The 26,517-nt window shown below is 40.4% G+C and overlaps 1 protein-coding gene across 2 annotated transcripts in view; it reads left to right on the top strand.

Moving 5' to 3' along the window:
* The window catches only part of Igf1 (insulin like growth factor 1), an 83,510-nt gene extending 57,303 nt beyond the window's left edge, over positions 1–26,207 (top strand). The window contains exons 3-5 of one of the 2 annotated variants that reach the window (XM_045151917.1): positions 5,497–5,678; positions 7,324–7,375; positions 20,333–26,207. In XM_045151917.1, the coding sequence (XP_045007852.1) occupies positions 5,497–5,678; positions 7,324–7,375; positions 20,333–20,358 (260 nt within the window). In that variant the 3' untranslated portion in view covers positions 20,359–26,207. The remainder of the gene's footprint in view (positions 1–5,496; positions 5,679–7,323; positions 7,376–20,332) is intronic. The other variant, XM_045151918.1, reaches the window with a different exon arrangement.
* Positions 26,208–26,517: the final 310 nt, after the last annotated feature.

Here is a 26,517-nt window from a genome sequence, read left to right as displayed (position 1 = left end):
CTAGGAAACCTCCAAACTAAAACTGCTGACAAAAAGAAAATATAAACATATAAATTTTTGATGTCAAGCTAACAGAACACTGAGACTGTATCTCATTGTAAAAGGGACGATCCAAGTAACCTGCCATCTGTTCCTACACTGAGGAAGAATGATGAAGTATATTGTGAAAATTTTGGTGGGACTCAAATGAGGAAGAGAAAACAAATATTTATCTCCTAAATTTGAAAAGATCTGAACCTATGTCTTAAAGTCAATGTAAGTGGTCCCCAACTACACTGAATATTTAGCCTGGATTATTTGTAGAATCCTTGGAATAGAAGAGACCATGGAAGCAATCCACTATATTTGACACAGGAGTCTGCACTTAGGATCTCTCATAGGTGTTTATACAGCCTTAACATAATTGCTTCCTGCATTTCAAAAACAGCTGTCCATTTTAGCATTCTTGAGTTAAAAATTATTTAGAAATTTTTCTTATACTAAGCTAATATTGTTTCCCACTCACCTCCCAATTCTCATTCTGCACATAAAAGCAGAATACACAATGAGGAATTCTAAAGAGCAAGAATGTACCAATAAATCACATCTGATTTAAAAAAAATACTCAAGTGATTAAAATTAACTGTAATTTAGAGGTCCTCTAAAATATTTATTCCTTTAAAATATGTTATAGCCTGAGTTGAGGATCATAACATAAGCAGCAAATATCTTTATTATGATTCTCAGGACAAAAATAAAGGAAAATGAGGCATTTGAAGATGAAAGACAAAACTCTGATCCCCAATTATGATCTCTCATTTGGTCAGAGAAGATGATTGTTTATTGAATTTCCTGATGTAGATGCAAAACTTGAGCCTATAGGACACTTGAAACAATGAATTAAGTTTAAAAAGCAATAGGTAAACACTTGTTATATTCACATTTTCTGAATAGGATACAATGGCTCCACTGAAGTCATTATGAATAGACAAAGAAAAACAACCCTCCAGACTTGCACCTAGAGATAACCGGCAGTTGTATTCATGGGAAAATCCAAATCATGTATACCATGACTTCAGTAGCATATTTAAAAATGGATATGGACATAAGATCAAGTTTCTTTATGGAACATTATAGAAAAGCCCAAAAGCTCTATGCTCCAAAATTCATCTGTCTATGAAGGAACAGCTACCTTCACAGAGGGAGCTAAAGTCTGAGCTCCTCTAAAAGAAATAGCAAACCAGGCGCTAGGTGGGTGCTGTTGTTTTCTCCTATGAGGGTGATGACTTCTGTATAGATGACAACAATCTACCACCTAGAAACAGGCTCATGGTGAGGCTCATGGATCTTGATAATCACCAAGAAGAGACATTCACTGCACACAAATGCTGTTTGCCAGCCCAAGATAAGGATTAGTGTCTTCCTCTTAGAGCAAGCAGGAACCTCTGAAGGAGGATTAAGTTAGAAGTGCTTGAAACATAAATACTAAATAGATTCTGAACTCCCAGAAGCTCTCCATTTTCAACCCATAAGTATGAATCCTAATGGCAGTTGTCTCTGAGATGGCCAAGTTTAAAAGTTTCTAGAACCATTCCTATAATCCCACCCACGAACATCAAATTACTATCCCATAATCAATGGATAACTCCCAATGATGTCCCATTAAGAAATGGAGAGATGGCTTAGCAGTTAAGGCTCTTGCCTGTGAAGCCTAAGGACCCAGGTAATATTCCCTGGTACCCACGTGAGCCAGATGCATAAGGTGGTGCATATGTCTGGAGTTCATTTGCAGTGGCTGGAGGCCCTGATGTGACCATTCTTTCTATCTCTCTCTCTCTCTCTCTCTCTCTCTCTCTGAAATAAATAAGTAATAAATACAATAGTTTTTAAATACAGAAATGCATACTCTACAAGGAGCAGTCATTACTTAAGGGGACAAGCAAGATAGTTATAGCAAAATAGGCAAAATTACCTTCTCCTTTCTTCTTACCCCTAAAGAAAAACCCAAGTGCATCCTCCAGCCTTGACTGGCTACCCATTTAGCAAAACTATGTAGAAATCCTTTGTGGATTACAAAGAACCATGTAAGTCTATTTGTATCTTTCCTCTAATTTATAGTCCCAGGAAAAGATTATTTAAAAAAAAAAGCAAAAAACATTGTTTACATTGCCCAGGGGACCAGCGAGTCTTGGCTTGCCAAGGCCCAGCTGGCAAAAGAAATCACAGCGTAGTTCTGCACTAGTCTTCCTTACAATGGTAAAATCAATGCGGAGGCTCCATGGGGGCCAGCTGCAGGGTCCTTCCCAAAGCCCATAACGATGAGGAGTCCACAGGGTTTCCACCAAGACAGAGCAGGAGATCCCGCCCAGAGAGACCACAAATGAACCCTCTCCACGTTACTACCTCCAGCTGCCCTAGGAATGACAATAACCCTGCCTTACGGGAGGAAGCAGCCACCAGGCTCCTGTGCCAAGCATCAGGAAAACATTTGAGTTCTTAGAGGATGCCATGAACAGTTGGCCTCTCCAATGGTGAGGCAGCCAAACTCGTTTGGTAGCAGGCCATTGCCATGGGCCAGACCTCCTCCAATGAGGAAGTGGAAAAGAGGCTTGAGGGTTTTGACTTTCACAACCCCATCTTTCAGTCTAGTGTCATTTTTACACGCACGTGAGACTTCAGTTAATTTCTGGGATCAGTAAGTAAAATTATGTATATGTCAGATTATTAATTAGATTCTTACTAATCAATTGTTCACAAATTCCCTTCCCTGAAGCCTGGACATCAGTGAAGATAATCCAGCCAGCCCAACTACCAAGGGAGGGAAGGAAGCTGAGAACAGACCAATGTCCAGGCTTTCTAGCCTTGCCTAAGACAATGCAGCTTCTCACTTTGGCTATTTTATATACTGGTAGATAGGCAAGATATGGTTTGACAAATTGGAGACAAAAAATTGACAATTCAAAGCTGGGCATGATGCCCAGTAAACCTTTAATTCAGCACTCAAGAGAGAGGTAGGAAGATCCCCATGAGTTCAAAGCCAGCCTGAGCTAGAGGATGAATTCCAGGTGAGCCTGAGCTACAGTGAGATCCTACTTCACAAACACCAACAACAGAGCCAGGCATGGTGGCGCATGCCTTTAATCCCAGCACTGTGAGTTCAAGGCCACCCTGAGAATGTAGAGTGAATACCAGGTCAGCCTGAGCTAGAGTGAGACCCTACTTCAAACCTCCCCACCTCCAAAAAAAGAAAGAAAGAAAAGAAAAAAAAATGACAATTCAGTTCCATGTAAGCTTCTTTTACTCTTAGGGTTTGTTTGTTTGTTTGTTTTGGTTTGGTTTTGGTTTTTTGAGGTAGGGTCTCACGCTAGTCCAGGCTGACCTGTAACTCACTATATAGTCTCAGGGTGGCCTCGAACTCTCGGCGATCCTCCTACTGATCCTCCTACCTCTGCCTCCCGAGTGCTGGGATTAAAGGCGTGTGCCACCACACCAAGCTCACTCTTTTTTTGTTTACTTTTCAATGTTTTTTTTTAATTATTAACAACTTCCATGATTATAAAAAATATCCCATGGTAATGCCCTCTCTCCCCCCACTTTCCCCTTTGAAACTCCACTCTCCATCATATCCTCTCCCCCTCTCAACCAGTCTCTCTTTTATTTTGATGTCATGGTCTTACTCTTTCTTTTTAATTCTAAGAGCCAACGATAGTGTGGTCCAAAATAACACAATGTAGAATAAAGTGTATACAAAATCCACTTGCAAGTCAAGAGGTATGATTAACAAGTATCAAAAGAGATTTGATTTATGGACTTCCTTCTGGGCAATAAGAATTACACAAAAAAATAGGCATTGAGCTCATTCAGTCTGTGTCTGGCAGTTGTCCTGGGTTCACTGGCGTGAAGTCCCTTTTCCACTGGTATTCATCTGAGTCTTAAGTGTCAAAGCTTCTGGATGTGGTCAGTTAGTAACCTTGGGTTTTAATTGATTCATTAAGACTCTGGACTCAGAGGAAGCAAACTTATATTTACTTAAGACCTACTGTGTGTCAAGTACTGTACTAGACACTTCTCCAACATTATTTTATCCAATGCACTTACAACTTATCCTTAGTTCTGATGAGGAAGATGTTACTAAACCCATTCAACAAGTGAGCTGAGACTTAGAGAGTTACTATTCAGAGCTGCACACCACATCTGCTGGGCTCCATGAGGCCACTCAGCTTGGCAAGCAAGTAGATCAGAGTTTTCAACCCTGATTCCAACACTGACTGAGTAAATGACCTTGAGCAAGTCATTCAAACACTAAGTCTCAGTTTTCACATCAATAAAATAAGGATCCTTTTCCAGACTTAAAACCTCTTTCATATGCAATCTGGTTTTACAGTAGAAGCAGTTAAATAGAAGAACAATTGAGCTGTCCTATTTATAAAAACTGTACAGATTTGCTAAAAAGATTAAGAACACTCAATTTTCCCAGCACTCTGAATCGAAGAAAGCATTCTTGCCCAAATGTTTGAGATGATGGATAACCCTAAATGCGCTGAGTTGATCACTCCACAATATATTTGTACACCAAAGTGTATACAACAAATATGTATCATTATTATATTTCAGTTTAAATTAAAATTTTAAGGAATCTTGATCTATAATTTTCTGTTGACTAGCATTCCTGAAGGCCTCCCAACCAAGACCATAGATAATAAAAGAACAGGACTGGGGGCTGAAGAGATGGCTTAGCTGTTAAGGAGCTTGCCTGAAAAGCCTAAGGACCCATGCTCCACTCTCTAGACTCCACATAAGCAAGAGGCACAAAGGTGAGGCAAGTGCAAGGCTGCGGATGCCCATCTGGTGGCGCAAACATTTGGCATTCAATTTCAGTGGCTGAGGCCGTGGCGTGCCAATTCTCTCTCTTTCTCTTAAAATAAATAAAAATAATTTAAAAAATTTTTTTGTTCATTTTTATTTATTTATTTGAGAGTGACAGAGAGAGAGAGAAAGAGGCAGATAGAGAGGGAAGAGAGAGAGAGAAAGGATGGGCAGGCCAGGGCCTCCAGCCACTGCAAACAAACTCCAGAAGCATGCGCCCCCTTGTGCATCTGGCTAACGTGGGTCCTGGGGAACCGAGCCTCGAACCCGGGTCCTCAGGCTTCACAGGCGAGCGCTTAACCGCCAAGCCATCTCTCCAGCCCAATAAAAATAATTTTTTAAAAAAAAAGAATAGGATTGGACACAGGCAAGATCCTTGGCTACCGATTACTGAGTAACAACATAGAATTGATGAAAACGGAAGTGTGCGGTGGCTGAGTTCAGGCTAACTATTGCGGTGCGGCTGCAGGGCACACACGGGGGTCCAGAGGAATCCTTGAGGCTCACGCGTTGCTGGGCAAGCCTCAAGCAGAGTGTGACATTTCGAAGTCTGTAGGTTCCACGTAGGGAGAAGGCAGCCCTCCCAAGCTGCCTTGAAGACGGTGATCATAGCCAGTGTCTTCTAACGCCAGGCCACTCTGATTTGTGTAGACAAGCCCACAGGCTACGGCTCCAGCAGTCGCCGGGCACCTCAGACAGGCATCGTGGACGAGTGCTGCTTCCGGAGCTGTGACCTCAGGAGGCTGGAGATGTACTGCGCCCCGCTCAAGCCTGCCAAGGCGGCCCGTTCGGTCCGTGCCCAGCGCCACACTGACGTGCCCAAGACTCAGAAGGTAAGCCCGCCCGAGTGGGTTCCGGTCATTGTCCAGGGCTCTTTTCCACGGGCATGGCGGGGCCCCAAGCAGAAATGCCGCCCTGCTTCCTGGATGGCACGACAAAATGCCCCCTTCCCGCCAAGAGGGTGGCTTTCGTACCCAACCTTTCACTCGGTCTCCCCTGCAAGCTCCCCCTTCCACTGCTCTGCACTGTATGGCAACTGGGAAGACAGTGGAAAACAAGAACTAAATACACTTGAACTCGAGTTCACCCAGAGACCCCATAGCCAATTAATATATACCTTATGTAACCCTTGGTTTTATCAGTGAAATAGGAACTCTGAAAATCAATGTCACGCAAGTTGCTGTAATTTTAAGTCAGTTGATGCTTAGATTCCAAAACGTTTTCCACATGCTTGGACCGCACACCTGTTAGACCAGTATAACTAATAACAAAACTTGTAAGTTGGGCTGGAGAGATGGCTTAGCGGTTAAGCGCTTGCCTGTGAAGCCTAAGGACCCTGGTTCGAGGCTCGGTTCCCCAGGTCCCACGTTAGCCAGATGCACAAGGGGGCGCACGCGTCTGGAGTTCGTTTGCAGAGGCTGGAAGCCCTGGCGCGCCCATTCTCTCTCTCTCCCTCTACCTGTCTTTCTCTCTGTGTATGTCGCTCTCAAATAAATAAATTAAAAAAAAAAAACTTGTAAGTCCTGAGACTCTATAATGGCACAGAGAGACAAACGACTACCTAGTGGGAGTGACTCATGATCAGTGGCAAATATAAGTTAAAGAGATAAAATTAAAATGAAAGTCTTTGTTTGACTGTAAGACTGCCTAGAAATGAATAAAATTCGGAGGCATCCTTCCTCCTACTAGTCATACTGTAAACCTACCCCGGAGGTACTTACATATGCCATCAGAAACTCATAAAGCATCTGAGGCATCTTATGTCAGCCACTTGACAAGACTTTTGTTTAGTGAATGAATGAACAAATGGACATCAAGACCTAAATAAAATTAGAGTCCTTAAGTAGAAATGTGGAAAACTAACAAGAAGACAAAGGGGAAAAAAAAAGGAAGGAAGGAAGGAAGATGAGTGAGGAAAGAAAAAGCTCCCTTCGAGGACACTGTTTAAAAAAAAATGTCAATAGGTGGTTTTAATCTTTGATGCCAAAAATAACTTGATATAAAAAGCACAGATAAGAGACCCAAAATTGGCAATGACATCTTGATGCTTCCTGGCTCTAAACCACAAGTGAGGTGGAAGGAGGACCATGTGGTTTAGTGGAGATGTCACCACAGGGTGTCACCTCAGGTGACAACAGTGGACTTTGGGGGTCTAGTGCACGCATCCTCAGTAGCCACAGAGAATCAGAGAGTATGGCCAGAGGGTGTGACTGAAAGGTAAAGGAATATTGTTTCTTTATCTTCTCAAGTGACCCAGTGCCTCTTCAGGTCTACTTGGGAGGAAGTGGGTGTTAGAGTTGAGGTCCAAAGCTCTGGAAAGTCAGGTCTGTGTCTGAGTTAACAGACCTTCTCTGGCACCAAGGCTTTCTCCTGCTTTCTATGGAGCCCAGGCATTCTGGGCTGATACAAAGACTCTGTCTTCAGGGACAGCATGGGAACCACCTATTCTCAACACAATTATTTTTGTGATGTTTACAGTCCCAGCCCCCATCTACAAACAAGAGAATGAAGCCTCAGAGGAAACGGAAAGGTGGGCCAAAGACACACCCAGGAGGGACACAGAAGGAGGGGGAAGAAGCAAGTCAGCAGATCAGAGGAAAGAAGAAAGAGCAGAAGGGGGAAACTGGAGCTAGGAACTGTGAACACAGAGGACCAAAAGGAAAATGGATGAGAGAAGGACTAATAAGACAGAGGCAAGGATGGGAGAGGAGCAGAGAGCAGCTGAGAAAAGCAAGGAAGTGTGGTAGAGGAAACAAAGAATAGCAGTCCTGACAGAGCTAGACAATGCACGTGGTGGAAGTAGAAATGATCTGTGATGGAATGTGGCTCAAAAACAATGAAAAGAATGGGAAAGGAAAGTGTAATGCCTCAACAAGCACAAAGAAAGTGGCAAGAATGTTTTTAAAAGAACAAAAAAATTTAACGATGCCTACAAGACATACCCATCCCTTCCTCCAAAAAAATATTAGAGTAAAAGAATTCAGATAAAAATCAAGTGTTTTGTATGCATTTTAAATTTTGTACCAATCTGTCATTAAAGAATTGCCCGTGTCAATATATGTTCAGAGTTAAATATTAGCCCTAAATTCTCAGCAAGACTGAATTGTGTCATAGAAGTTCCCAGATATCCTTTCCTAAAATGTCATTGGAGGCTGTGTTTCTTAGTCAAGTCCAGGGTTTAATCAAAGAGCATCTAGTATTTACATAAAGACCTGTGAGGTAACCTTTGAGAGGTGACTGAACTTCTTTTTTTGTACTTTGATACTCAGATATAAAAAATGTATTAGTTTGCTATGGCTTCCATAACAAAGTACCACAGATTACAGACTGAGTGGTTTGAATCAAAGATATTTTTTTTCTAATGGTGTGGAGCCTGGAAGTGTGAACACAGTCTTTCAGAGGGCAATTGGGAGGATGAGTCTTAGCCTTCTCTCGGTGTCTGAGTCATCTTCCCTCTCTGCATATGTTTGAGTCCTAACTTTGTTTGTATAAGGACACTAGTCATACTGGATTGGAATTCATTCTGATCTGATAATCTCATTCTAATTTGATTACCTGTAGACTGACTTTATATCTAAATGCAGTGTATTTTTGAGGCATATGAATTGGGAGGCAGAGGATACCATTCAACCTATAATTAAGATTTCTGTTGTCCAGCTACTACCTTTTGGCCGTGTGTGTGTGTGTGTGTGTGTGTATACATACATACACACATGTCCTATAAAACATGGACTGTTTTAGCTCTCTCAGCTATTTATCATCTTTCTATCTGTGAATCTCATGCTCAACCTCATCAACTCTTCTCACATAAATACACAAGTAGATTTCTACATTTGAAATCCTGAATTTCTGCTCCATGAAACACCCTAAGACCATGAAATATTAGAGTAGAAAGAAGACTTGGAAGTCAATTGACTCAGACCTTCATTTCAAAAACTAAGATCTGGACACAGGTGAAGATGTACTTGGATTCTCAAATTTTTTGCTTCTGGGCAGCAGACAACAATTTATGGGTTCGAGTATAAAAGAATTAAAAAGTAGAAGAGAAGAGAGGAGGAAATGGACACCTGAGGTATCCCCCTATGATAGCTTTTGGCCAGAAGGCAGGCTGTGAGGAGGATCGAGGGTGGTATGTCTCTTCAAAGGTGAGGCAAAGCTCAGTGTGGACTCAGTCTGGTCTCAGAGATCAACTTCTCTTCCTTGGTACAAGGAATCTTCAGAGAGCAAAACACAAAGTCTCAATTGTTAACTGAAGTGTGCACTATAGCACTAAGAGAAGGTAGAAGTCTGAAGTCCTCTGCCAGGAATACGATGGCACTTCGGGATAAAACCCACGAGTGAAACACAGTCCAAGTACTTTGAGGAAGTTATGTCAGTCCTGCTATGTTTTCTACTCCACAATCACCTTTTTTCTGTAGCTTCCTGAAGACCCAGTATCACTTGAACTTAACAGAAATGTCCAGGACTCAAAAAAGAGAAAAGAGCCTAATTACAAGCATGTCCAGACCCCAGTGGGTACCAAGCTTCTGCTGAGGTGATTGCAAAGTGGATCCTGGATTGCCAGACCAAGCAAGAGCCAAGCTGAAATCAGAGGCATCTTCAGTCATCTTACTCATAGACACTAAATTCTGCTACAACCAACCACAGGCTTTGGGACCAACCTCGGGACAAGATTAACACCACTGCATCATCATCTTAACAGAGCAGTTGGCACTCCAGGGCCCACAGTTCAGCAGAAGAATTCAGAATTTATGTCCTGTGGAATCATTTGGGTAAACTATGAGTATACCCAATCATAAACTTTATTGAAGAAGAACTTTAACAAAGTGATAGAACTTTCTAGTTAAAATAAGTTCCCATCATCCACACTGGGGGTTAAATTATACCTATATTTGAAATGGGTCTTTATCAGCTCTAAAGGAATCCCTAGAATGCTTATTCATGATTGCCGCATAATAGGAATGCTGAAAAGATAAAGAGAGAATCATTGTCTTTCTGCCTGCATTGTAGGACTGATAGGCAGGGATATATAATATTAGACATGTGGGTGGGTGATGAATGGATGAACAAGTGAGTGACATAAGCAGACACACCCATGGTAGAGTGACCATAAAAACAAGAGCACTGTTGAGATGAAGATTCCTCCATATCCTACACAGGCAGGAGAAGCTAGTACAGGGGAAGTCAAGAATGTCAGGGGAGATTTGCTGAGTTTCTCTCGTATCCTTCTCCAGCCTAAACTAAAATCCCTCAAGGACTTCATGTAATGGGTTGCAATTGGTGAAAATACTTTATGGTGGATGTTAATCAGTCCCTTCAATGTTTTCTTGAAGTAATCCGAGTATCAATCCATATTTACAATCCCCATGTTGCAGCTTCAAGTCTTTCTCTTGAGGCCAATTGATTATGTGAAAAACAAATTAAGATATGTATAGACACATGAATCTGAAATAAAATTGCTGGAAATTTTTTTTATTAAGCATCCATAACAGAAAACCTCTGTACTAGGCAAGGAGGAGTCCTCTAAGATAGAGGAGCAGGGTGATACACTCATAGAGAACATGGGGTAGAGCCAGGTTGTCTGAATTCAAACTGTGGCTCTCTTACTACCTGTATAGCTTCAGGCAAATCCTCTCACTCATGTACGCCTAGCCTCAGTTTTCTCATCTGTCAACTGTAGGTAGTCACTGAATCCCTTACTGTTGTAAGGTCTTATTGAGATTATTACATATGTGTGTAAACACGTGAGTGTATACACAAACATGGCACATGTATGTGATAAGCATTATCAAAACATAAGCTGATAATTATTATGCTTACTTCTGAAAATTAGAACCCTTTTTTTTTAAAAAAAAAAAAAAAGAAGAGGTCTATGGAAGTAGAAATGAATCTCATATCACCAAATGTCATGCCCACGCCTGCCAATATTTCTCAGGGTGTGGCAGTAGCTCTTTAGTATCTAACAGAAAAGAACTCAGTGGCCCCAGGCCCCTTCTGACTTAGAGAACACCTGATTCTATGAATAATTCCAACCTAAATGGTAGCCTGGGTCTTTTACATCAAGAACCATGAACATTTATTTCAGGGTCATACAATGAACTTTTCAGAAGATCACCATTTTCCTCAAGTGGTTAAAATCAAATGTAGTATGTGCTTTCATTGCACAGTACCTGGGAAAAACTTAATTGTAGCCTGAACTCCAGCTCTTGCTAGTTGTAACTGAACGTGCCAAAATAAATAGAAATGTGGGATATTTCCGAGCTCACACAGCTTCCGGACGCTTGAGTTTCTGGGACCGCCAGTCCAGGTCCTTGCACAGCATTCAGTCTTCAAACATTTCTTAAAAACAAACAAACCTCACACAGCTTCGAATGTGTGTACTGTGAAGATGTAAGGGTTGAAAAAGAGGCAAAGAAATATTATTCCAAAGAATAACTCCCCTTCTCTCCAGCATCCACTGGCTACTCCAACCCACAAGAGAAACAAGGTTACTTTCTTAGGTAACAGTTTGCAGATTCTCAGGTCCATTCTCATCTATGGGGGAAGATAAGGTCTATCCCCTTTGCTTGCCCCTAGAAAAGCATAGAATTGTTTGCAGTACTTAATAGACAACATGGACTTGACTAAGCCAGCACAATGTTGATGGTGTGAAGTCAAAGCAAAAGTCTTTGGAAGTGACAGAGACTGCAAGCTTTAGCAGAATTAATTCCCTTTTATGAGTTTTAGAATACCCACTATAAAATCTTTCACCTTATATTTATGCTTACCTCTGGGTGGAAAGCTATGTTATTGATTCCTTTGACCAAAGCAACACAAATCTACTTTTAAAGAAGAGTGATGCTAGTTTAACACAGATTCTTCTCTGAACAAGCATGTAGAAACAAATCAGGTTCTCCTTTCCAGGCACCTAATTGAAATCTGAACCCCCCTCCCGAGGTCCACATATTTGGGGTCCTTGAAAGTGACTTCTTAATGCCTTTAGGCCTAGCTCATTTTGATTCAAGCAACCAAAATATAAAACTTAGGAATAGAAACTTGGATTTACCCTCTCAAAGACAGACCTGGAGATTGGAAACTAACCAAAAGCATGAGATAACAGGTCTATGAAGCCATGCCTGGTACTTTTACGTGGCACCAAGAAAGTTCACCCAATATCAGACACTCACTTATAATTTCCATGGGCCACTGGATGAGTAGCAAGAACTGGAAACATTTTGGAAAATGCCCATCTCTATCTCATTAAACATTAAGGTTGGTAATTGCTGGCCAGCAAATCTTAAAAGTAGGAGTTTGCTGGTTAGTAAAATGATTACTAAAATGTGCTTGCAACTGATTTTAAGTCAGTTGGTAGTGATTTGGAATCTGTAATTAATGACAGCAAATATTGTTCAGGGATAGAGGAAAGAGAGAGGGAGAGAGAACATGCACGTGTGTTCACATAGCATTGTTGTACTCAGTAGGGTTAAGGATGAATGGCTTTCTAAACTCCTGGGTAAATGCAGTGTTCCTGCCTTTTCTTTAAGTGAGTGTAAATTCCTCTTGTCCTTTGAAAGACCCTGGGTTCCTAAATATTACTCAGAAAACAAACGGAACATTTTTGGAGCCATAGAAAGAGATTGATTGTTCTGTTACTGTATCATTTAAGGACCCAAGGGCTTCAACCATTCCCCATTTAATCTATTGGGAAGTCTGCAAACCACCCCCGCCCTTTCCTTTAGATCCTACCAATTTTTCTATAGAATCAATTTGCACCTCGAGAGACTTCCCAGTCTAATTCTTCACCCATAAGATGGGGCCATGCATCCGGCCAACGCTCCTCCCATCACCTGCTCCTGCTTTTGTTAGAGATAGGATTCTGGGCAGCAACTATCCCCCACCTCTGCTCCCACTTTTCCCTCTGTGAGTCATAAGTCTCTAACTGCCTCTCTTCACCCTGGCATGTGCACTTTTGTTCTCATTAGGTCAAAAGAAAAGGGGTAAGGATGGGTTATGCTGTCCACCTTGGCTCCTCTCACCAGTGTGATCAGAACTCACAAAGAAGGTGAGTGATGAAGAGGAAGACCTATGGGATCTGGGGACATGGCTCAGTGGATCAAGTGCTTGCCAAGCAAGCTTGAGCTCAGATCCCCAGAACCCACAGAAATGCAGGGTGTGGGGGTGCAGCCTATAGCCCTAGCACTTGAGAGACATAGGGGATTCCAGAGCAAGCTGGCTAGTTAGACAAACCAAACACGTCAGTTCTGAGTTCAGTGAGAGCCTCTGTCTTAGTAAGTAAGGTGGAGGGTGATAGAGGAAGACACCTGACTTCAACCTCTGGTCTCTGCATGAACACCACACACACACACACACACACATACACACACGTACATGCTTGCCACTTACATGAATGGCTAAGCATGATAACAACTCTTTTTCTTTGTTAAAATATCCCCCAAATTCCCATCCACAGACCAAGAAATTTTACATCAAAACTTAAACTGGCTGAATAGCCCAAATTTCTAAGCTAGACTTCATTAGCCAAACATTTTTATATAAAAAAAAATCTGTATAAAATGTAGAAATGTTTAAATGGGGCTTTCTGTCTGGTCAACACCAATAGGTTGAGCAATCAAAGAGCAACCAGCCTTGCCATCTGTGACAAGATATTTTCACAGCTGTAGATAACAATTATGGCAGGACAAAAAAAATTACAAATAATTAAGAGTGAGATGAGGGCAGGTTGAGGGTTGGGAAAGATTCCTAATCATTTGACAATTGTAGACTTGGGAACACACAATGGTGACATCATGGCCTGCTTGACTACTTCGCAGAGCATTGCAGGACAAGAAGAAGTGAAGAACTTCAGTAAGTGGAGACACGTGTGGCATCACTTCTCAGGGTTAGTTGACCCGGTCACTACTAAATGCCCTGCCTTGCCTCTGCAAATCCGATTCATTTCCTTCTTCAAAAGAATACAAGGGAGGAGGTAGAGGTGCTTTTGGCAGCACAAAACAATTCTGACTTCTTACAACTGTACGCACATATGAACAGCTCTTGCAGCATGGTATGCCTTGGAAAAACACTGGCTGGCATCCGCTGTGTTTACTTTTCTATGCTGAAGGCTCCTTTCGACCTCAAGCAGATGCAAATCACTTCAGCTTGTCATAGTGTTATTTTGTTCATCCTAAAAGTTCACAGGAGTCTTCCAAGCTTCCAAATTTCCTCTCAATTCAGTGAGAAGGAAAATTCAGAACACAGAGTTTGAGTGTTCTGCCCAGATTTGTCACACACACAAAGCGCGAGTGGAAGAGGGTAACACCCTTCCCTACTAGGTCTGTGAACCCATCACGATTGCACTGAAGTCACACCAAAAGTCTCCTAAGGGCCTCAGGTCTCTCAAGGACATGGGAATATAAATTACCTTACACACTAGCTTGACGCTACCGTATTTCACGTGACAGATGAAACAATGACCTTCTAAAGTGTAAAGGAAAGAGAATAATCAAACCCAGTTCACACATAACAATACACTAAATCTTTAGCACAGATTATTAGTAAAATCTCTAGAATTAGCTAATGGCTCGCTTTTTGAAACGCCACATTTGAACTTTTCAGCACTGCCCAAAACAACTCCTTCAGGAAAAAAGACAGTGTGCTTAAGTTGTCTATTATTATATGCAAATAGCTAATGAAACAACCTGCCCATAAGTTCCACAGTCTAAAAACGACACTGAACCCTGAAGGATTTTACAACATTCTTCTAGACTATTAAAGCCAACATAAATACCTCTTACCAGCAAGTAGTCTTCAGCATTGCTTCTTATTCTTTTTTTTTTCCCCCCTCTGGTCAGGTAACTTTTAAACTATTTTACTAGTGATTTCTGATATTCCAGGCATATACACTGGAAATAGAATCAGGAGTTGATTTGAAAAGTAAGGAAGTGGCTAAACCAGGCTACCCTTAGAATAATGATGGGGTGACTATAAGCTCCCTGACTACTGAGGACTCCTAATGACATGCCAGTCACTGAGAGGAGGAAAAATACTTTAAGTATGTTGTCCTAGCACTTTAAGGAAACTCTGGAAATCCAGTAGATAGATACTTTTTCCCCTGTACTCGGCCAGAAAACAAAAAGGGGAGGGGGATAGCAGCCTAGCATGGAAAGCGCTTTGGCAGTAGTAACTGTTGAAAATAAAAAGAAAAGAAAGAAACAGATAATCATAGCTGACATTTAGTAGGCACAAACCCTGTAGAAAGGACTATAGTGAATCACTTCATTTAATCACCATAAGCCTGTGTGGTAAATACTAGAATTACCTATTGAATCAGCCTGCAAACTCCAGATGGATAGCTGTGTGCTAACCAGGCCTGCACTCCCTGTTGCGCTTCTTAGTTGATATTTAGTGTGTTGCGACCTAGTGCATGTGAGTCCTAAGCCAGAAGAAGGTTCTGTAATATTTTGCTTTGTGTAGAGTACAACAGGAAGTGTATGGCCATGCAATGATGGCTGTTGACCTGAGCCTGATTCCAACAGGCTTGCAGAAAATGGAAATCAATGTAAATGAGAACTAGTATTTTCCTATGGGCTGTTTTGCTCAGAATACCAGGCTTGAATTTGGAAAGGATACGGAGACAAAGGAAACATGCTACCTGTCTTCAGGGAGCGCTCCCTCCAGTGGGAGGATAAACACAGGCAGAATTTACTCTAAGACCTGTCAGAGGAGACCTAAAAATGTCCTCTGGCAGCACATATGCCATAGTACATTGATGTTACTAAGAGTGAAGATTGGCAATGGGCTTGTTGCATAAGAAGTGGTACATTCAATCAACAACAAGAGGCCAGTGCTTTTACTCCATTCTTTCAAGTGACAAAAGAAGAAACTGAGGCAATAATGAGGTGATGATTTTCTAAAGCCTCACAAATCCTGTGAGGTGAGGTGAGGTGAGCTGAGGAGCTAGGCTCCAAGGCAAGTATGTAAGCCCAGGTCCTCTGAGAAATAGAAGGTGAGACTGGGAGCCAATTGAGCAAGGATTTGATTAGATGTGAAAGAACATAAGACAGAGTTTGGAAGGCTGGGAAACTCTCATAGAGTAATGTGGGTCCTATCCCAAATAGAAAAAGATGGGGAGAGGAGCTTGGGAAGAAATGTGTGAGTCTGCTTTCAGATCTATGGAAAGTGAACTATTGGACTTAGGGAGTCTTTGAGCTAAATCGGCCCCTAAAGGAATGTGTTTCCAAGGGATGGATCTGTCTCGGTCTCCTCATAGCACTTGATCATCAGCTTATGGGAGGTTGCCTGCCTGGGCCAATCCAAGATGACCAAAGGAAAATGTCATACAGAAGAAAACAAATGGACATTCCCACCACATTAAAAGTAGAATGGGGTTGTTCAAAAAAAAAAAAAAAAAGCCCCCAGGCTGACCAAAGTAGCATTGCGTCCTGTGTGCCCACACTTGCCCTTCCATTTAAAGAGAGAGCCCCGCGCCCAGGAGAACAGGTCTCTGGAATGGTGCACTTCGTCCTCTGGTTTTGAGGTCACATCCAACACAGACAGATCATATCATTGCACTCACTCATCTTGACTCCCAGAGCTGACCTAACTCCCCTGGAATTTGAACTTGGGATTCCCTGAAGTAAAAAAAAAACGGTATCAAAGCAGATATTGAGACATCAAAATCAACCGCCACAATCTCACATGTTCCTAGGCCAACTCAGAAAAGAGAACAGCTCATCTTTTTCCGTAAGTGAGGAGTTGGTGCCCGGGCCATCTCGCCACTGTTCTTTTGTCCCTTGTCCTGCTCTCAGGGAGGGAAGGTCATTTTGAGTTAGGACTTTTGTAGTACAACAGGCTGCTCATGCTCTATGGTGGGCAATCTTTCTCCAGTACTTTTTATGGGATGCCAGGCTTTTCTTAGATTTCATGTCTTACAATACTTACTTGTGTGAAAAGGGTGGAGATGGAAATGTAAAGTATTGAAAATATCACTGCTTCCTCCCTGAAACTGGAAGAGCCTCTTTTGACATTCTGTCTCTTGGGCAAAGATCTCACAGAGATAGGCAGGAAGGGAGAAAAAAAAAAAGTAGTTGTGGTTTCCAGGGAGTTAGCTTTAGCTAACTGAATACTATGTTTCCAGAACCCTAAAACTCACCATAGAAATGGGGCTTAGCTGACCCTCACGGTCAGGGTGGACACTCACCCTCTTAGCTTAGAATTCTCTCCCCACCAGGATTTGCTTTGCTCTCTGAACGAGCTGAGCTCGTAGACAGCTCATGACATCAGCTGCTGCTACTGGAAAGAAAGTTGGATTCTGGGGTACCAGGTGTTGTTCTACCTGTTGGAACAGTAGGATATCAAAGCAACTAGCTGCTCAGCTCCAAACTAAAAAGAGACTATTGCAAATCAGCCCATCTTCACTATAAGAAGTTAGGGAAGGGTTTTTATTGTGTTTTTTTTTTTTTAACCTTTTCAAAGTTTCCAATTCCTTAAAAGTCAAATGGTCAAAATACTAGTACCCATCCTTAAGAGAACTATGAAAATTAGTGAACATGAACAATGTAATAACTCAGCACAAAATAAATGCTCCAGCCATAGGTAGCATGCTTACCCAGTGTGGGGTTATCAGTTGGTTACTATGCACCCCTAAGCACAGTTCTAAACCATGGCAAGGCTCAACTTGAAAATGAGATATACGCAAGTGTTGTCACCTTACCAAGTAGTGAGGAGTCCGTGAGAATAGTCAGTTAACTGTCAGGTCTCAGCAAAGGGCGAGCAAGATTATTATTATGTTCATCATGATTAATCTTTGCTCTCCTTCTTCATCAAAAAAAAAAAAAAAATCTGGGGATAACTTCCCAGAGGAGAGTTTGGGAGATAATGGGAGATAGTGAAGGACTTCTCCGGGATGTATGTGCATAATACATAATAACATCTTATTACAAATTGATCCCTCCCCCTGCTTATTCCATAATGAGTTGGTTAACTCTGCCTTCAGGAGGACCGATTTCTCCTATCAGTCCCAGTGAGCTGGAAGACCAACATTTGAAAAACTAATCTTACCTTCTCTGGTGTCAATAGGAAATAATAGTTCCTCACTACTGCTTTCCTTTCAAAAATCTGTCTAGTTGCATACTAGAAGCAGTTTCGGCTGGTTTGTTTGTCTTGGAAAAGCTGCTGAAGTGAAAAGTTTTTGCTTGGCTGAATGTGGGACAGTTTCATAACCCTTCAAGAAGTGCGTAGAAGGTGGGTGCCAGCTCTGAGGATGGCTGCTTGTAATGGCCTCTGCTCACAGCCTATTCTCAAGAGTAGCCAGCATAATTAAATTGACAATAAGCAAGCAACAGATGCGACTGAGACCAAATCCCTGGTGCCTTTGTTTCGTCACTGTCATTGTCTGCAACAAAGAAGTCACATGTGAGAGCCTGGGAAGAGAGCCAAATGCAAAGCAGACAACATCACAGCTGGGTTTGAAAGCCCTCTTCTTCCTCTTCTTCCTCCTTTTCTTCCTCCTCTTCCTCCTCCTCCTCCTCCTCCTCTTCTCTTCCTCCTCCTCCATGTGTTCATGGGAACCATGCTACTTGAATCAGTGATGTTCCTTGCCATGGTGGTGGGTCACTTTCAGCCCAGACCTCTGCTGTGATACTGAGATAGACCAAGAAGAAAATAACCCGAGGCCCCTCCTGCTCAACCTCGCACTGTGTTGCCTTCTGCTCTGAGAAAAAAAAGAAGACATCGAAAGATAACTATCTGTAGGACCGGACTCTAAACTCGGATTCTTCAGGCACAGCCCTCGTGCTTTCAAAGAACAGAGCACTGGAGATACCTGGATGTTTTCTTGATGCGTTTGCAATGAATTCATCTTGAGAGAAAAACAGAGGATTCAACAGCTTACTAGGATTTCTTTTTCATTGTTATCATGTCATTCTTGAATGTGTTCATTTGTGCTTTTCAGGCTCATCCTTTTTAATTTCTATAAGCTGGTAGGCACATTAACCAGAAAAAAAAAAAAAAAGTTAAACTCATATTAGTGTGTTTCTCTGCCTATGAGGTAACTCAGTTTGGACACACACACACCGGGCATGCATATGCACGCCACATCCCCCTCGATTTTACGTCGTAACTCCATATGTATATAGATACTTTACTATTGAAGCATATTCCAAACTAAAATAGTATCTAGAGGAAAAGTGTACTGACTTGCTTGTCCAGATCATGAGATTGTACCAGATGTTCATTCACTCATTTAGTTTATCTGGCAGATAACTTACTGAGTGCTTGCAACATCCCAGACGCTGTTCCAAATGCTGGAGCCATCACAGCAAACAAGCAAGTCTCTAGTCTTCCAAGGGTTTTGTTCTAAACAAACTTCAGTATGCCTTCAGGAACATGTCCATTGATTGAGTAGTGGATGGAGGCACTTGGTTACTTTTTAATAATGATGGCATAACAATAAGGGTGAAAATGAGTAAATAATAACCGTTCACATGCAAGTCATGTTTACCATGTCCCAGACCTAGTAAAGGGATTTTATGTTAATTACTTCCTTAAGCTTTAACCTTATAAGGCATTATTGTTATATTTTATGGGTGAAGAAACAGAGACAAGAGACTGAAAGTTACACCAGTTCACATGACTGGAAAGTGGAAGAGGGGAGGATTTGAGCTTAGTTCCTGATGCTGAGATTCACCAAACTTCCCAGTCTTCTACTTCTGAAGTCTACTCCTCCCCAGAAGGAAGAAAAGAACAAAAATTAAGAAAAAAACAAAACAATATCTCCTTTTCACAAAAACTAATACTGAACAGATTGTAATAAGACAGCAAAGAAAAACCCTGGAGTGGTTTTTTTCTTCTTCTTCTCCTCCTCCTCCTCCTCCTTCTTTTTGCTCATTGGGCAAAGGTACTACAGGCAGGAGGCAGCTTTTAGGATCCTCCTCCCTGTCAATGTGTCTGGGTTAGAGGCAAAAGCATAGAAGTTGATCTCTGTGTAATTACAAACCACTGATATCCATACCACAGGGGCACTCAGAAGTAACCTAAGGTTTAGTCAATGTTGGGTCCTTGCATAGGTATTTCTTCCTCAGAAAACCAAGGACCAAAGTTCTTTTGACTGGATTGGTACAGCATAATACACAAAAGTTTGGGACCCAGTATTATACAACTATGGGGGAATAGTTATGTAGAAAGAATACTAGTCCAGTACAGCGCAATAGGGGACTATAAGTTACAACAATTAGTAACATAGATTCCACAAAGAACTGCAAGAGAATTTGAAGGTTACCAACATGAAGAAGTGATGAGTCTTTAGAGGTGAAAATGCTAATTACTCTGGTGGGATCATTATACATTGTATAGGTATATAATCAAAAAAAGTAATGCATGCATTTAATTACCATACTGTATCCATACACACTTAAAATGTTAAAAAGGAAATGAATAGATTTTAAGAAGGAAATCAGTGGGCATCTGAAACACCATCCAGCTAATGGTAACTTTTCTGGTTTCTTTCTAGGAAGTACATTTGAAGAACGCAAGTAGAGGGAGTGCCGGAAACAAGAACTATAGGATGTAGGAAGAGCCTTCTGAGGGAGGAAAGGAGCGTGGCATGTCACCGCAGGATCCTTTGCTCTGCGAGTTAACTTGCTAAACATTGGAACACCTACCAAAAATAATAATACTAATAATAACAAGTTCAATTACGTTTCAAAGATGGGCATTTTCCCCCAATGAAATACAGTAGTAAACATTCCAACATGGTCTTTAGGAGTAATTGTTTAAAGCTTCGCACCTTGAAAAAACAAAAAATGGTCCTGGAGTTGGTAGATTGCTGTTGATCCTTTATCAATAATGTTCTATAGAGAAAAATATATATATATGTATCTTAGTCCCTGCCTCTTAAGAGCCACAAATGCATGGGTGTTGTATAGATCCAGTTGCACTAAACTCCTCTCTGGTCTGGGCTGCTGGAGCCATTCATTCAGCGACCTTGTCTAAGTGGTTTATGAACTGTTTTCTTATTTGCACTTCTTTATACGTAACACAAGCTATTTGTCTTACAGAATCTAATAACCCTGTCTATCTCCATCACTCTCTCCCACCTCATAATATATGCACCTGTGAAATGTGCCCTCCTCAAGAGCAATAGCAAGTTAAGGTAGACAAATGGCCCACCAATTTTTAACCCACATAATGCCATCTGTGGCATTTGTACCAAATATAAGTTGGATGCATTTATTTTAGACACAAAGCTTTATTTTTCCACATCATGCTGCAAAAAAAAAATAGAATGCATATTGTTGTGACTTTGAGGCCAATCATTTTTAGGTGTGTTAGAAATATACAATGTCTCTTTAAACTCTCCATCGTTCCTTCCAATGATGAGTTAGTGTGCAACCTGTGCAACCTGATAAGTACCTTTTTTGTTTTATCCATATACAGCACTATGTAAATTTAGCATATCAATAATACAGGATATATCAAACAGTATGTAAAACTCTTTTTTTTTTTTTTTTTTTTTTTTAGTACAATGGTGCTATTTTGTAGTTTGTTATATGAAAGGTCTGGTCAAAAAGCCGTAAAAGGTGAAAGCAAAACAAAAGGTAAAGCCTGGAGCCAAAGATGGCCAAAGCTGGGGAAGGGGACTGAGAGCATTGCTGATTTGGGAAAGAAGGCTGAGTCCGCACAGGCATGCCTGCCAAGAGAAACTCAAGACACAAAGTCCACCAATGCAAACTTGACTGGCGAGTCCAGACAGGAAGCCCTGGAGTGGGTAAAGCAGGGTAAAGCAGAAGCGTAGGCATTTTCACAGTCCCGCTTTTGTCTTCTCACTGAAGATACAAACTGCTAGCTATGCCATGGACTCACCACTGTGTGACCTTGGGCAAGTCACTTCACCTCTCTGTGCCTCAGTTTCCTCATCTGCAAAATGGGGGGGCAATATGTCATCTACCTACCTCAAAGGGGTGGTATGAGGATTAGGAAGAAAAAGTTCAGATTTTTACCTTGGGTTGCCAGGGAGGTGTAACATCAGATCCATTGACTTGTTGAGAACATAAGGGATTCTGGAAACAACTCATTGACAGTATAGTGGGATATCATTATAATAGCTAAATCCGTATCAATGAAACTGTCCACGTTTGAAGAACTCACAGATTGATCTCTTTTAAAACTTTACTCTTATCATTTACTTTTTGTTTTATATGCTGGCTAGAGTTGCTCTTTTGAGAGGCAAAAAAAATTTCCTTTCAACCCTGAAGTTTCCTCCCTTGTCTACTTAGAAAAATGTACCTTAAACACTCAACTGAACATTGATATCCAGAAAAATCTACAAAAATGTTCCCAGTTTACTGATTAATTTTTTCTCTCTTTAAGCAACGAATTATCTAATATTCTTTTTCTTAATCTACCTGGGACATTTTGGGCAAAGGTATGCAGTTTTGATGATGATATATAAAATATCCCTAATGTTTGTGGAACGTGTATGTGAAAAACAAGAACACCTTTAGTATTCCTTCTACTCAATTGCCTCAAGATTCAGAAAGAAAGACTTCTTGGCTCTGGGTCTCTCAGGAAAGGCAGAAAGAAGACCCTGTCCAGTGGAGCCCCAAGTTACTTAGATGTACCCCTTGGACATGCTCTGAATACTATGGAGAGGTGGAAAGGAATTGTTGTTAAGTTTTGCCCTCTGCCTGTTTCCAGAGGTGTGCTGGAATGAAATGTCAACCCTCTCCCCAGTGTGGCACTTCTGATTTTTATTTCTTGGTCCTAGTGTGAACCTTTGAAAATTGTTGACTCCCCACAACACCCATAGGCAGTCTTCTACAGATTTGTGGATTACCTGACAGTTGATATGGCAATTCAGAGTGTCTGTGGCTTTTAACTTTCAAATGAATGAACACTACAAAATCAACCTATGTAAACTCTGGAAACCAGCTAATCACTACATAATCTAGCAGGATGATCCCAAATAGAGGAAAGGACCTAAAATGTCACAACTCAAAAAACTTCATAAGCTTTGCTATGGAGTTATATTTCCTTAGTATCCAGAATTGGGGCAACCAAAAAGCCAGGCGTGGTAGTGCCCGCCTTTAATCCCAGCACTCAGGAGGCAGCGGTAGGAGGATTGCTATTAGTTCAAGGCCACCCTGAGACTACAGAGTGAATTCCAGGTCAGCCTGGGCTAAAGTGAGACCCTACCTCGAAAAACCAAAAATCAAAAAAAAAAAAAAAAAGGAAAGAAAGAAAGAAGGAAGGAAGGAAAGAAATGGGGCAACCTTGAGACATTTGCCAAAGAACAATGGCATTGGGAGGAATGTGCTTTGGCTCATGCATATATTCTCAATTTAATTCCCAAATTTGATCCTACCTCCCCAAGTAATATAACTCATCATCTGAATATTTTAACATGAGGCAGGTTAATGCATCTCTTCATCAAAATTTACTTTACTAGGGTTAAAAAAAACAAACTACTCTAAACCTACCCTACACCCCCGTGTGCTTCCATGCATGTGTGCACACACATATTATGCACACACTTAGCCCTAAAAAGTCCAAAGGAATATGAAGAAGAAAACACTTCTTTAAAAAATAATCCAACTTAAAATCAATCCTTCCCCTCCTTGGAATGCCAGTGTTTGTGCAGATGAAACCACTTCATGCTCTGTGGCTCCAGGCTTCCTGTGACTAGGTTACGCACTCGGGAGAACGCTAGGCATGGAAGATGTAGCATCTTTTGCTTTCCCATGTATTGTTTGGCCAGCTATGCCAATGTGGTGCTATTGTTTCTTTAAGAAAGTACTTGACTAAAAAAAAAAAAAAAAAAAAAAAGAAAGAAAAAAAGAAAGCATAGACATATTTTTTTAAAGTATGAAAACAACAATTCTATAGATAGATGGCTTAATAAGATAGCGTTAGATCTAGCCACCATCACCTTTCAACCTTTTATTACTCACAGTACTGTTCACCAAATTGTAAGTTTGGGGGCTTGGGGGGCAGAAGGCAGATTTTGTTTTTTAAGTTACAAGGCTCCATTATTTTGTTGGTTCTCAAACTCAACAAGTTAGCAATAGATCACCTAATGTGAATCTTTGATCAAGAGCTTGGAGTAAAAATTGGGGGTGCAGGAAAGATCATATAGGCAAATGCAGAACTGAAAGGAGGATTATGTTGTTTATTGGGTGGGTTTTTGTGTGTATGTGTGCACTGCTCTAAAACAAATATTCAGCAAATGGAGAAAATAAAAACCCAGAGAAAAACATGCATAGCTTTGCTTACTACCAAAACCAATTTCTACCACAGCTTCCTGTGGTATTATTCACTGTTGTTTTCTGAATTGTAGAAGATAGTTTCCCATTGCCCACACATCTCAAAGAGCAGTAGCTCTCAGAAAAGCAATCACTGACCTCATTAGGAAATGTTGGGAAAATTTCCTTATGAGATGAGGGTTATCTACTGATAAAGAAAGAAGAATTTATGAGAAATTGTTACAGAAGATGACTAACAATCTGTGAAGACTTTTGGATTTTATGTTTGTTTTTTTCTTTTGGCTTTTGTTTTTATTTTTCACTTTATTTAGTCCTTATGGATGGCTTAATATTCAAAAAATGACTTGGTCCTCTTTTTTTAATTTTGGAATAAAAGATGATAAGTTAAACTCACACAAACTCACTATAGGTTAGATAGAAATGTATGTTTCACTTATTGAATCAGACTATTTAAAAAGGTTTTTTATCTATTTTCATTTTTAAAAGATTGTCCTAATTTATTAGAGGAGAACCTGTTTGGCTCTCCTCATAAAAAAGAACATTCCCATTCAAATCATATGGATTTTGTGATACATGTTTTCAAAAGATAAATTGATTCATGCAATGGAATTATTTACTTAAAACACAGTGAAAGAATTGTGAGTCTTTATGCCCTTCCCCAGCAATGATCATAAAGTCCAGGATCTGAGGCATGTGGGAGTGGAAACTAAAGGATATTTTAACTGATGTTTTGTTCTTGTTTTGTTTTCAATGCTAGTGTTTAATCCTATTATTCATATATGCTTATTGCTATTTTAATATTCTACAAGACTGTCTTGTTAGGTATTAGAAATTGATACATAGATATCTTTTTGTGTGATTTCTATTTTAACAAAAGGAGACAAAGACTGAAGCTTTAAGTGCTTATGTACAGGATAAAGGTATCAATTCAAGTAACCAAGTCATAGCTGGTCTAATCCTTTGTTTTGTATCTTAAGGAAAACAAACTCACAGATAAGACAGAGAGTGGCCCAGGAGATTTCTGAAACTGTCTTTATTCCTCCCAATTCTTTTGTTTGGTTCTTCTAGTATCTCGTTCAGAGAGGGCTGACCAAGCCAAAAAGAAAACGCTAAAAGAATCTCTTCAAAAACGTGCATTCCACATGTCCGCTGTTAACATATAAGTACACTAATTTTGAACATAGTTCTCCTCTCTCCCCATTTTTCAACTGTCACTGGAGTGGATTTTTAAAGGGAAAAAAATTTTGTTGACAAAAAGAGAGTGAACACAAAACTGTAACTATCACCGCCCCATTGAAGCAGAAGCTAAGATGAAAATCATTTCTCGTACTTAAAAAGACTAACTCACCTTCAAAAATGACCTTGCAGGGTCCTTAGAATTTGCCTTTGTTTAAGTTACCCAGGCCTAAAAGCAAGCATTACTCATTTTCTTTTGGCCAAAATGCACTGCTATAAAGTAGGAATTGAAAGTAGAACTCTAAAACCCTTCCAAGCTGCCCACAGACCCCGCTCCCCGACTCATCAGTCACTTCTGTTCATCTCTTAATCTGGTTTTGTTTGAATATTTATCTTGTACCTGCTGCTAAACTCACTGCAGGAGGGACTCTGAAACCTCAAGCTATCTATTCACCTTTCTTATCTGTGTCTGTGTATCATTAAAATGTCTATTCAAACCTTCCAAATATGCAGCTTATATTCAGTTTACATAAAAGACCCAAATATCGTGTCAGATCTCTTTTTACTAAGAGAGTTAATGAACTATGAGAATTGGGATTACATCATGTATTTTGCTTCATGTATTTTTATCACACTTATAGGCCAAGTGTGTGATAAATAAACTTCCAGACACTGAATTAAATTTTCATGCTTCCTTCAAACCCAAAAATAATAATTGGTCATTCATTGTATCTGTTTTATTCAAAAGCATATTTTTATTAAATTAATTCTGATTGTTATTTGAAATTATTATTATTCAATTCACTTGTGGCAGAGGAATATCATTCCTAATGACTTCAAAAAAATGTAACTAACTGAATCATTATCTTACATATACTGTTCAGTAAGCATATTTTGAAAATGTATGGCTACAGTGTCATAATAAAATGGTATATCTTTCTTTAGTAATTACATTAAAAATTAATCATGTTTGATTAATTGGTCCTTTTGGATAATGTTGGTGTAATGTGTCATTCCTTAAAAAGTCTACTGGTATATAGTATTTCCATTCATGAAGGTCATTGCAACAAATAAACATGAAAATACCCAGATAACATAGTGTAGATATCTTATAGAATTTACAGATTATCATAAAAAAGTCTCAAAGGATTTGTACAATGTGTAAAATATGTATGAATTGTATAATATATTCATGAGCAATAAAGTAGGTTGAAGAAACTGACCTTACTCACTGTTACCCAACAGTGAGTTATAATCC

The sequence above is a fragment of the Jaculus jaculus genome, chromosome 6 (genome assembly GCF_020740685.1).
Source record: "Jaculus jaculus isolate mJacJac1 chromosome 6, mJacJac1.mat.Y.cur, whole genome shotgun sequence".
Taxonomy (NCBI): Eukaryota; Metazoa; Chordata; class Mammalia; order Rodentia; family Dipodidae; genus Jaculus; species Jaculus jaculus.
The sequence above is the reverse complement of the archived record's forward strand: the minus strand, read 5'-3'. Positions and strand labels throughout refer to the sequence as shown.